Below are 12,785 nucleotides of genomic sequence, written 5' to 3' on the forward strand. Positions count from 1 at the left end.
GTTCTCAGTAATTTTAGAAAACGCGATCATATAAAATTAGGCAGTATTTCTGAAGGGTTTGTTTAAACATCTGCCTCTCAAGTAGGTTCCTGAAGTACACTAAAATCCAGATGCTTTTAAAATTCAGTGTGTTATTTTCACATCATTTTGCTAATATATTTCTACCCTACTTCATCAAGCTTTCTCAACAAAGCTTCCCCCCTCCACCCCAACTACAACACAATTTTTTGCATTGAGATAGTTTTCCCAAAACTAACACTGCAGTAATAGAGGAGGTTGTCCAATGTTTAACTAGACTTCCAGACTGACAGCAGACGTACATAAAAAACAGGATGTGTTATTCAGCTTATCCAAACAAATACATTTCTAATATATTCAGAAGTCAGTGACACAATCAATAACCAAAACCACAGTTACTTAATACTAAAATACTAACAATCTGTCCCTTTTACCTTTCAATATTTTGCCTGGCATTGAAAATAAGCATTCAGCACAATCCACAGGATATCTCAGCTCCCTGAGGAGAACTGAAACTGAGAAACACAACACCTGTTAAAGTGCCAGGAACTATTATAGCCCAGGTTATTCCTGGAAATCTGGAAAGACGTATTTATTCAGAGTTTGCTCTAATTTGGGTTTCTCACCATCACTATATTTGATAAATCATCTACCATAGCTTAAATTTAAATTTAGAAAACTTCTTTGAAGACAGGAACTTTGTTGCAATGGTCGTGCTAGGAAAGAGTTAATGGTTGACATATTCAGCACATAATTTTAAAAAAATTAAGTGAAGAGAGGTATGACCAGCCATCCATCATAAATTTTTATTAGCATCCACATTCTATGTTTGAAATCAGTGTGGCAAATACATTCTATGATGTCAGAGTACTATGAAATAAACAATGATTAACACCACATAAACAGTTCACTGAAAGCTCCTGAATTTAATAGAAATGTTTCATTAAACTTCCTTTTTTTTTTTTTTTTTTTTGCTCCTAACAAATTCAAAGTAGCCTAGCAGGCAAAAAAGAAATGAAAGCTAAGTGAGGGAAAAAAAAATAAAGCCTTGTAATTACATCCCCACAGTGAATCTTAAATCTCACAACAAAGGTATCCAGACTCACTTGAATGGAAGAAAGCTCGCTGAACCTGGGGACACTGCCATTAACTAATACTGACTGTCAGCAGAAAAAACTGCCACAAATTGAAAAGAGGAAATAGTAAAAGAAAATTATTTCCTTCAGCAAAGTTGTTTTATTTGGTTGATTTTTGTTTTGTGATGGGTTTTTGTTTGGTTTGGTTGGTTTTTTGGGCAGGAGCAACTTCTTTGAAACAAATCAAGATACTGTTATTTACTATTTACTGTTATTTATCCCTCAGACCAGCTTCAGGCAATAAGAGATACTTTAAAATGATTAAAGGTTTTATACTGTAGTTGCACGAATAAAGAAAAGAGTTCAGAACAAATTCTGAAAAAAAGAGCCTTATGAAAACTACAGATATTAAAAAAACTAAGACCTGGAAGATGCCATACGCAGCCTAAAAAAGTTTCTTAGTAGAACCCAAGTTTGAAACTTCACTCCTTAGTGAGGAGCCCACTAACTTCCATTTCCAAAAGCATTACATAATGGAAACATACAAAGCAGTTTGCAAGCCAAAGGATCATTTCAACACAAAAAATATTTATCACAAGACTGATTTCAATAGAACCAAGGTTAATTTCAAGAAATGACATTAAATAAGCACAATTAATACCTGCCTTGACTTCTAGTTCCTTAAGGTACTTATTTTCAGAAAATCTCCAGACTTCAGTAGGAAATACATACAAAAAAAACAGACTGAGCCTGAAAACCTAATCTACTAAGTATCTAATCACAATCCATGTAGTTGATAACCAATACTTCTTCTATGCTGTTGTTTTAAACATAGCATTTCTGCCTTTATGCTTTTAAGCTCACACTACAAATAATGATGAACATTACCTGACTGACACGCTTTTCTTGTAAAAACTATCATCCAGTTCACTAACCACAAACTATGAATCAGTCACACTTAGAGACAGCTACATTATTCTGCTAAATATTGTGCAAGTTTTCACTGAAACCAGAGTGTAAAGTTAAAAAAAAAACAACACAGAACAAGTTCCAAAGAGAGCACGGTAAATACAACAGACCTTCCAAAGACACAGTTGAAGACAACCAGCATGTTAATACCAGCAGATACAGTAACTTAAACAAAAGAAACGCATCTGCCCTTTTCAGTAAGGCTTCTGTTAATTGATGTTCTTGCTGTGTTTAATTGAATGTAATCTTAGTTCAGATTGCCAGCATTTACAGCATGTGAAGTGACCAAGTCATCAGAAAAGCATTTGTTATTTTTTTTTTTAAACCTGGCACATAAAGAAATAAATTACTGACAGCACAGATGTTAAATCTTAAACTAAGAAACTGAATGAAGCTCTGAATTCCCAGCTGAAGTCTAAAGAGCCTGTTACTACAATTTCTCAGTTTGACCTCTGACATATACCAGATACAGATACAGTTGAAGAACTTGACAATGCCTCTTTAAAAAGACATCCAATAAACTAAAGGATTCCTAAACACAAAGTTATCTCTGTACCACAGCAGTACTGCATAACTAGAATGTAAATGATTTAATACTTTCAACAGCTTTTTCAGTGAGCATTAACAGTTTATTCTTTGCTACACAAAACATGAATGATGCAACTTTATTGACATCTTTGCTACACATATGTAAAACCTAGATGTAATCAGTTTTACATAACTTTAGCAATATGTTGTCCAAGGTTTACATGCATAGCATAAAGGGAAAATTCAAGTTTGAAGAACTTTGAAGACTCTGTGGTGGTAAGCTCTATCAAAGTAATAGCTCCGTAGATTATAGAAGAAAGTTAATTATTGCCTTTCACAGTGGAAAATAAGCTAGAACTGTGGAAAAAAAACATGTGAATTCAATATCGCACTGCTTGAATATTTCAAGACATTGTTCACGCTACTTAAGTTGATGCTGACAAACAGTTTAACCCACATTTATTTTTGTGCTTTTTATAAGAACTGAAATACAAACTGCAAAACCAGTTTAATTATGAGCTAAGTCCTTATGATACAAAAGAAGAATTTCTTACCCAAATGTCCTGCTTTTCACTGATTGGAAAATTTGAATATAAATCTATCATCTCTGGTGTCCTGTACATTGGCGTTGTATTCCTGGTGATCTGCAGAAGACAGAACCTCTTGAAGCAGAAACCTGAACAAGCTCTAATGACATCCAGGAAAGGAAAAAGAATGCTATCTATTCTGCATGGACAGCTAACGTTGAAACTTCAGACACACTTCTCAACAAAGAAGCCATTAACTGAGTCATAGACTGGTTCTATCAAAGCCCTTGTGACAATGGATAAAGGTTGAAGAACTCAGAATAACACTAATCTTCAAGAATCTTTCCAAAACACATAAGATTTAAGATTGAGAAATCAAGAAATCAAGAAAAATTAGCAACAAACCAGGAAGTGAATTCATGCTCCAGTGCATATAAATCTTGCTTCTTCATCACACTTAATGACAGCACAGACAAACCCAAATATTTACATGTCTTACAAGAATCCACTGAGAAAAGATTTTTTTTTTTTTGCATACATTATATAAAGCCAATGGTACGTAATTACCTTCCCTTCTCTGGAAACCAACAGATTACTCTACAACAGCAATGGTTTCCAAAACAGTTGGAGGTTAAGAGATGCATGATATCAGAGGTCATATTCATGAATTTTAAACAGCAGTGTATTTCTTCATATTTAAAATCTAAGACCAGTTGATGGATTATATTAGAGTTACCAGTGTTACTCTGATCTCAAAACTAAGAACAAGTGCACTTTGGAAAAATCAAATGCATGTTTAATGTCATCACTGTATTTCTAGGAGCACAGCAATACTGCCTATTTTTAAGGAACAGCCAATTTTCAGCTCCCTGTTTTGACTGCAGTTATAAGATGCTCTTCTAACCTGGTATTTCCCTATCAGATCACAGAATGGACACTACTCAAAATGAAGCAGTGGTTACAGGCAGCTAGAGAAAACAAGTGGTTTTAACTGCAAGCTACCTTTGTACCCTGGCAACATGAATAGCCCTACAAGAATCTTCATTTGTCTTAGAAGTTACACAAACTAACAGAAAATTAAGTCTACTGTCAACATTAGCAACCCTAAGATATTCTTACCTCTTCTTCAACTAGTGCTCTCTTTTGTGCAGACCAGCTGTAGTCAGGATAGTAAGCTACTGTTGTAGCACTACCGAAGTCGCAAAGTTTAATTGTCCCTTGGTTACTAATAAGCAAGTTCTCCACCTTAAAAAGAAGAGGTAGAACAAATTGAAGACATCACTTTCTGAAGGGTAAAACACATGATTAAAATATCAAATTGTTTGTGTATATGCTCGCACAAAAATATATCACTATAGTCTGTAACACTTTTGTTCATGAGAAAATGAAGATTTCAGACACCACTAAGTTAAATGTATATGGTAGCAATACAGACAATCTTTAAGAGGAATCATGAAACAAGTGTTAGAACTAACAAGTGGACATCCAAGGAACAGGAAATAAACCCAAGGGGAAAAAAACACCTATTAGTATCCAAGAACAGAGCGGTTTTCCCACGTGATCACTTGTATAAGTAGCACCTTGAAATCCAAAGGTTTTCATCTATAAAACTGAACACTGTTAATGCAATTGTAGTGGGACAGTGGATAGAACCATGGTAGATAAAAAACAAAGTAACAGAAAAGAAGCAGGCTACTAGAGGATGCCTAGAAAGATGCAGCCATAACTTTCTGAGGAAACAAACCAGCTTTTTGAGAACCATGTGCTGCCTGAACATTTAACCATTCCTTTTCTTCTTAAAAAAAATCCAGCTTTCTTGAATGGCTAAGTGAAACTGGGATGAAAATTAAAAGGGAATAGAAGAATGGGTACAGAGTAGGTGTATCATAGGGTCACAACCACAAAAGAGCTAGAAAAGAACTTGTATTTCTACATAAAGTCAGGAAAGGGAACTAATGTGCCTTTCAACTTTTCCAACATTAGAATGCCAAACTTCAAATAGCCAGATCTGGCTTCCCTTTTCCCACTGACATTACTTTTCTGGATGTCCTTCCTCAACACCTCAGCTTTCAGAACTAGCCTTCCTTAGATGTGCCCCTTCTTTCACAATAAAATCATTTCTGACTACCCGACAGGATGACATTGAGCGTGTTGTATATCTCAACAAGAAAATTGAATTCCTTTCTGTTGAAAAACGTTTGCTTACTTCTCTGTATAATGAGAAAGGCAGGCAATGACAAAGGGTTTTAGGCTTTAAACTAAAAGATGGAGATTCAGATGAAATGTTAGGAAGAAATTCTTTACTCAGGGAATGGTGAAGCACTGACACAGGCTGCCCAGAGAAGCTGTGGATATCCCATGCCCAGGTGTGTTCAAGGCCGGGTTGGATGGGGCTTTGAGCAATGTGATCTAGTGGAAGGTATCCCAGCCCATGACAGTGAGGTTAGAAATAAAAAATCTTTAAGATCTCTTCCAATTCAAACCATTCTTTGATTCTGTGATTCAAAATCAAATGTAACTTAAATAATAAAAATAGTTATAGTAACACCAGAGGGAAAAAAAATAGACTTTTGTGAGCTTATGTCCTGTTGTGTGCTTTGAAGGTTGCTAGTAATTCAGAATATTTCAGCAGGTTATTGAAATTGGCTGTAACAGGCTCTATGATCTCTGCTAAGCAGACTAGCTGTGACCTACGGCTATAAAGTTCAAGTTCTGATAATTAAAATATCAGATAAAGACTGACAGCTTATCAATCACACTAGCTTGGAATTTTTCCAAACCAGTAACTACCTGGATTTTCACAATGCTGTACACACCCATTCTAAGTGCAAAGGTTTTCAGGAAAAAAAAAAATGAATGGACAAACAAGAGAAGAACACCCCAAGAACACAGAAATCGACATTTCTATATGAGGTTGAACTTTAAGCTGTACTGCAGAAACTTCACAGATCCTAATACTTTTTGTCAAAATAATTTAGACAATCTTCTTGGATTCCAGCTTCTCTCCTAAATACCACACTGCCATCACAGACCTCATTTGAAGGTAAGGTCAAAACTTTGATCTACAGTTTTTTTTTTTTTATGCTGCTGACCTGCTTTCCAGAAAACATAGCACAGTTAAGACAACCCTAATGGATACTTGATTATAGTCCTTGCCCAACTATCAACTAAGCTGGGTCTAATTAAGGTACCCCCAACTATCATTTCCTCTTGCTCTACAGCCTCTAATACAAAGAGAACAGGAAACAAAACTGTTGCCTCTTTGTATATTTTATCTCTGACAAGACCATCTCTTGATAAAAAACTGGTCAAACATAGCACTGGCTCAACTATAAAATACTTGAGATAAAAAACTACTGAATTTTTTTTTAACTTGTGTGAGAAATGCATATTTATTTGTAAACACTATTAATACTTACAGAGAGAAGAGAGGTACCTTTTCTATTGGTAGACATAAAATATTTCAACAAAGCATACAAAACTTTATTCTACAAAGTATCACCAAAGAAGCTTAATACAGACTTGGTTAAAATCTCTTATTTGAGATAACCTAGAAGACTGCTTGCCAGCACTGAGAAATTTTCCTTCACAAAACTACAAATCATACCATAACTCTAGTTATTTTTATCAAAAAAACACCTTTAGTTCAACTTCATCAGCAAACCATGTTGCATGACATCTGTCAGCTTTAGATTGAGTACAGTAAATACAAACACCACATACACAAGAAAAAATGCTGCTTGAAAAGATACAAGTATTTCAGTGAGGATCTTCATTATAGAGTAATGTTGGCAACACAATCCATCTAAACACTATATAAACACATGCACATATACGTATTTTCAAGATTGCCCACTGTAGTTGATCAACAGCCTAAACACCAGACCACTTTACAGGCTCTTTCTGCTATTTAAAAACTCTACCTTTATTTAAATACTCACCTTTAAATCTCTATGGATAATAGGTGGCTTCTGTTTATGCATATGCTGGACTGCTCGGCAGGTCTGATAAAAGATCTTCAGGACTGTGTCACAGGAGATTGGCCCTTTGGGTTCCACTTTCTTTAAGAATTCCACCAGTTGTCCTGGAGAAAAAACAAACATTCACATAAGCACATGCAAAACACTATAAATTCTGAAAGCTTGTCATGTATAGAGAAACTCTCATCAACAAGGAAGACTTAGGGGATTGAGTTGTAGACAGGTACTCTGAAAGTGGCAAACCCATGAAGGCTGCAGTGTCAAAGAAAACGGCACTCCTAAGAAATACTCCTGCTGTTCCTTCCCCAACTAGTCTCAAATACAAAGACATTCACACTTATTACATACTTATGATAAAATTGAACTGCCTGAAAGAACAAAATGCTCCTCCTATGAAGGTCAACACTAGTTTCACCTGATTAACTTTAAGAGGTTTTCAGAACTACCATGCTCTGAAAAACCTGTTTTGCACAGGTTACAAGAAGCAATGTGCAGTGCTAAGAAAACAAATAAAATTTACCTTTACACAATTCTGTAAGCAGAAGGAACTCTCCTTGTCCTGTGTCTGATTCTTCTTTCCCTATAGATGCAGCAGAGCAGAACTGGACAATGTTGGGGTGACCTGAAAGTTTTTTCTGGAGACAATGTGTTCAAGGAAGAAAACTGCCAAGTCTATTGATAGTTTTGTGAACAGCAATCCACAGAAAACTCATTTGAAATGTTAGCTCAACCCAGATATCATTATAGCTGGACTTGAAATACTCAGCAGAACAAGTAAATTCATGTCCAGCTGCAGAAGCAGGCTTCAAGGCAAGCCACTAAAGGTAGCATGCAAGAAGTTAAAATAAAACATTTCAGAAATGCATTTATGATCAAGGCTGCAAGGAAACTAGACACTGTAACAGATCCAGGCATTCCTTTTTCTCTTTGACAATGACTACAAGACATTAACACAAGGGTCAGAAAGACTGCTTCTCTAGCTAACTGATCAAGAAAGGCCTGTTGTATCAACCCCTGCCTTTTCACAGAAAGTTGCTCCTGAAGTTATGCCTCCTTTTTATTTCAATGGAAATGACAACAAAGAGCACAGTAACACTACTTCATAGAGCAAATTCTCAGCTACAAAACACTTTTTCAGAAGTCATCGCCATTAACTATGCATTTTCACCAGCAATGAAAAGAGCCTGCATGCCATGTTGTAAAAATCTGCACCAGTGGAGGTGACCCACTGCCAAAACACTACCACGATTGCTTCACTGCATGACATCCAGTGTTTGGTCTTCATACACAATTAGCAAGCATTGATGAATTACAGCAGGTACCACTTTTTCCTCACAAAGAAATTCAAAGACACCTCTTTGTTTCATCCACACTCCCATGTCGGACTGTCCCTCTGCTGCCAGCTGTCATACAGCAATGACATCTAATGGAATATCAGAGAGAAGGCTCAACCTCTACTGCCATATCACAAACAGCCACTTCTGATGCCATGGACCCACAGCATGCAATAGGAGGCATTACTTCCAGAGCCCTTGTAACTTCACAATGCTTAATTCAAAGTCAGCACAATAAACTTCAAAAATAAACAAAAGCTTGGAAGAAAAAAAGAGGTATCTCAATTCAAACTACAACCTTCATTTTTCACTAGCTGCTCAAAAATTTACATTATCATTTTTGATGCATGTTAAGGGGAAAAAAAATGCATAAGTGAGCTCAATGGAGGTTTACATCACATCACACCCATTTGTGTTGGTCCTGATGTGCACCACACTAGTCAAACTCTGAGAATTACGCCTATACAACAAACACATTATTTACAAATTGGATTCAACAGATCTAGAAAGAAGAAAAAGGTAAAGATGGCCTAAGAACAACAAAGGTGTAAAACAAAGGGCAAAATTAATTCACCATTTAGAATGAACACAGTGCTACTTCTAGTTCTTATTGTTTTTAAAAAAAATCATGGTTCCTTTCAGATCTCTCTGCTCAGAGCTGTAGGAAATACTTTCAATTCAGTTGCATCTCAAAGTGAGCAACTGTTAGCCCTATTAAAATATTTACATAACATGAACAAGTAAGCTGTGAAAAGACATCCAAAGCATTATCAGTTATTCCTGGAAAGATGTAATCAGAGTAGCTAGAAAATACATTGCATTAGGATATTCAGTTCTTGAATGTGTTCTGTTTAAGATTTTTATAAACACCAATAATCATACAAAAACATCTGAGCAGCTTAAGATCAGCAGGTTTGTTTGCTTATTCTAATGCAGCTGAATACCCAGTAGTAGCCAAAAACAGCAGCATTAATACAGCTATTCAATAACTCTTGAAACAAACAAAGGGTCTTAGAGTAGATGCTGGAGTGCAAGCCTTGAGTTTGGCTTTAAGTAAACACTGAAAGCATTATTTAGACTGAGAAGTAAAACATGAGATAACATCACACACTGCTAGTTGACATAATTGAAAGTGAAAACTGTACAAAACATACTGACAGTACAGCTTCTGGTTTCTGCTGCATATACTCTACAGAAATTCCTTTCCTGATACTCAGCACAATTTTTAAAGCCAAGTGTATCTGAGGCAGAAACTGTGATACACTGATAGTAAGCAAAATTTTGAGTTCCTCTCCCCCCCCCCCCCCCCCCCCCCCGCCCCCCCTCCTCCCAGAAAAAAAAAAACAACCAGTAAATCCAGTGCATATGAGAGAAGTCTCATTAAGATTTAAATATCATGTTAAAGGTCAAAGGACTACAGGAAAGCCCAAATTAAAAAAAAGTCATTTTCTGGTAGACAGAGTGCACGACAAAGTCTACAGCAGCTACTAAAATCATCTCCACACATTAAGTTTCTGCAATTTGAGGAACTGAGCTTGCTGGAATGTCATCATCAGGTTCATGACAAACCATAAACTCATACCTCCCTTCAATGTCAGTACTCCTAAACAGTGTAAGACATGGAAGAAATGACAGTCTCTTAGAAATGTTTGATACCAGGCAATTAAATCAAAACATTTAAATACATTCAGAAAAGGATACCATAAAGCAAACTTCCTGAATGATAGCTTTGTTCTTCTCTTCCTCATTGGACAACAACCGCTGTCAGAAAACAGAATATTTTAGAAGATTTACATATTAAAACTTACAGAAAAGCAGCACACAGAGTGATATTACATACTTTTTTCATAAGAACACAAAGGATCAGACAGTCAAAAAGCCTGAAGGTACTGCAACAGGAGAGTAGGCAAAATAATACTGTTGCACTGAGACACACTACTACAAACCTAGTGGTCAGTTTTCCAACCATCTGTTCTGTTATTGCTTAGGGACAACTGAGTAATGCTAAATTCTGCCACTTTGAAAGAAACTGCTCTGAGTTTTCTGTTGTACGAAGCATTCACATCTCCTGGTTTCATCATTACATGCTTTACAAGTAAAGATTTAACTCCAGTATCAAATCTTTAAAAACAACCTTTACCCAACTCCATCAGAACTTCTCCTAACACGTAGCCCAGCTTCTAGGTACCTGAGTAATGAGTAACAAAATCAAACATCACTCCTTTTAATATGATTTAGATTTGGAATCAACATTTGAACAGGATCAATCTGAGCATTTGTTACTAGTTCCACGAAGCAGAGGAAGTACAGTTGCCTTCACACACAGTGTGAAGAAGTGGATAGATTGCAAAGGGCTGTCACTGAGAAACAGTCATAACCAGGTTGTGAGTTAAAATTAGGAACCAGATCAACAAAAGGCTTCTAGTGGTCAAGGTCTACTACAGGCTGGTTGATCAAGGGGAGTCTGTTGACAAGGCTGTTACTTCAGCAGCAAGAGGCACTGAGCTCACAGGCTCTCATCCTGATGGGGGATTTCAGTCACTCATATCTTCTGAGAAAACAACATCGCGAGCTACAAGCAATCCAGGAGACTCATGGAGTCCCCTGGGGATAAATTCCTGGTCCAGGTACTGGACAGATCCACCAGAGGTGAAGCATTACTAGATCTGGTGTTCACCACTGCAGAAGAAAACATTAAAGAGGTTAAGCCTGGAGGCAGTCTGGGCTGTAGCAACCATGCCCTAGTCAAGTTCATGATCATTGGGAATGCAGGCATGGCAGAGAGCAGAGTTCGGACCCTGAACTTCAGGAGAGGGAACTTTAGGCTGTTTAAGGAATAACTAGATGGGATCTGCTTGGGAATTTCTCCTTAGGGAGAATGGATTTAGGAATGGAACAGAGCTGGCAGCTCCTTAATGAGCTGCCTCATGAGGCCCCACCTGGAGTAGTGCAGCAAAGACCAGTGCTCCAAACAGAAAACAGATATAGAGTTGTTGGAGCAGATTCAAAGGAGGGCTGGAGCACCACTCTTAGGAAAGAGAGACTGTGGGAGATGGACTTGTTTAGCTAGAGAAGCAAAGGCTCTAGGGAGACATCATCACAGACTTCCAGTGCTTGAAGGCAGCTTATAAGCAGGAGGCATAACAACTTTTCACACGGGCATAGTGGTAACAATAGGACATAGGAGAACAGCTTTGAATTAACAGAGGGGAAGTATAGATGCTAGGAAAACGTCTTTCCTAAAAGAGTCCTGAGGAAGTGAAACAGGCTGCCCAAATAAGTTGTGGATGACCCATCCCTGGAGGCATTCAAGGCCAGATTGGATAGGACCACAGGCAGCATGATCCAGTGGCTGGCATCCCTGCCTACTGCAAGGTTGGAACTATCATCCTTGACATCCCCTCTAACCAAAGTCATTCTGTGGATTTCATGATATTTAAATGGGGCTATTCCTATCTGAAATTTTGAACACAAAGTGCACATGTACTGCAGTAACAAAACAACTTACTAAAGCCAAATAGCACGCTTATAGTCACAAATTTTGTTATTCTATGATGTGGTATGAAAAAGGAGCAAATTCTTTTTAGTGATGTAATGCCACTTACTACTCTCTTACTACTCTCACCTCCTATACTACCTTTTTCCCTCTCCTCCCCAACATATCCTTTTTCTCATTTAGCCAGACCATCCCAAGCCATTTTGTAGTAAACACAAATGACTACTGTTTAAAAAAAAAAAGCATGATAATAAATGACTTCATTTTATTGTCCTCTCCATAACACTTGTTCTGAAAACCCAGAACAATGTGATAGCTTAAAAACAAGAGAATCCAGATGAATCTGAGAAACACTGAGCTGTAAGTTCAATGAATAGATCAAAATGTGGAGGTTTCAACCATTTTTTGTATTTTAATATGAAAATATTTTAGTATCTCCCACTCAGGTAACTAGACAAGATCCTTTCTAACCATGCAACCGAATCCTCAAAGCGGAACCATGAACATCTAGAATAAACTGAGACAAGCAGCACTACTACTGAATAGGTCAATTCCTGACACTGGTATTTCAGTATAAAATGCAAGGTCCTAAGGGCAATGTTGTTTCTAAATATGTTTGCACTGCAGTGCAAACACCACGGTATCATCCTAAACTTCTCCAAATGACTTGTTCAGTGGACTACATCCGGCATCAGCAGTCATAATAAAGCATTAAGCAAAGACAGACTGTGCAAACATGCAGTAAAGCAAATTCATTTTACCTTTAAAGCATAGTCTTTGCCACTTCCAAGATCCTGAGCTTCATAGACAAATGCAAAACCACCTGCAAGACAACAACACTAAGTCACTACTGATTT

General features: G+C 37.1%; 1 protein-coding gene across 1 annotated transcript in view; it reads right to left on the reverse strand.

Annotated features, from left to right (window-relative positions):
• The window catches only part of GAK (cyclin G associated kinase), a 70,279-nt gene that overhangs the window by 48,108 nt on the left and 9,386 nt on the right, over window positions 1-12,785 (reverse strand). The window contains exons 2-7 of the mRNA XM_424873.8: window positions 12,690-12,751; window positions 10,134-10,193; window positions 7,619-7,733; window positions 7,060-7,202; window positions 4,238-4,363; window positions 3,146-3,235 (exon numbers count right to left, since the gene is read on the reverse strand). Coding sequence (XP_424873.4) covers window positions 3,146-3,235; window positions 4,238-4,363; window positions 7,060-7,202; window positions 7,619-7,733; window positions 10,134-10,193; window positions 12,690-12,751 — 596 coding nt within the window. The remainder of the gene's footprint in view (window positions 1-3,145; window positions 3,236-4,237; window positions 4,364-7,059; window positions 7,203-7,618; window positions 7,734-10,133; window positions 10,194-12,689; window positions 12,752-12,785) is intronic.

This window comes from Gallus gallus, chromosome Z (genome assembly GCF_016699485.2).
Source record: "Gallus gallus isolate bGalGal1 chromosome Z, bGalGal1.mat.broiler.GRCg7b, whole genome shotgun sequence".
Classification (NCBI taxonomy): domain Eukaryota; kingdom Metazoa; phylum Chordata; class Aves; order Galliformes; family Phasianidae; genus Gallus; species Gallus gallus.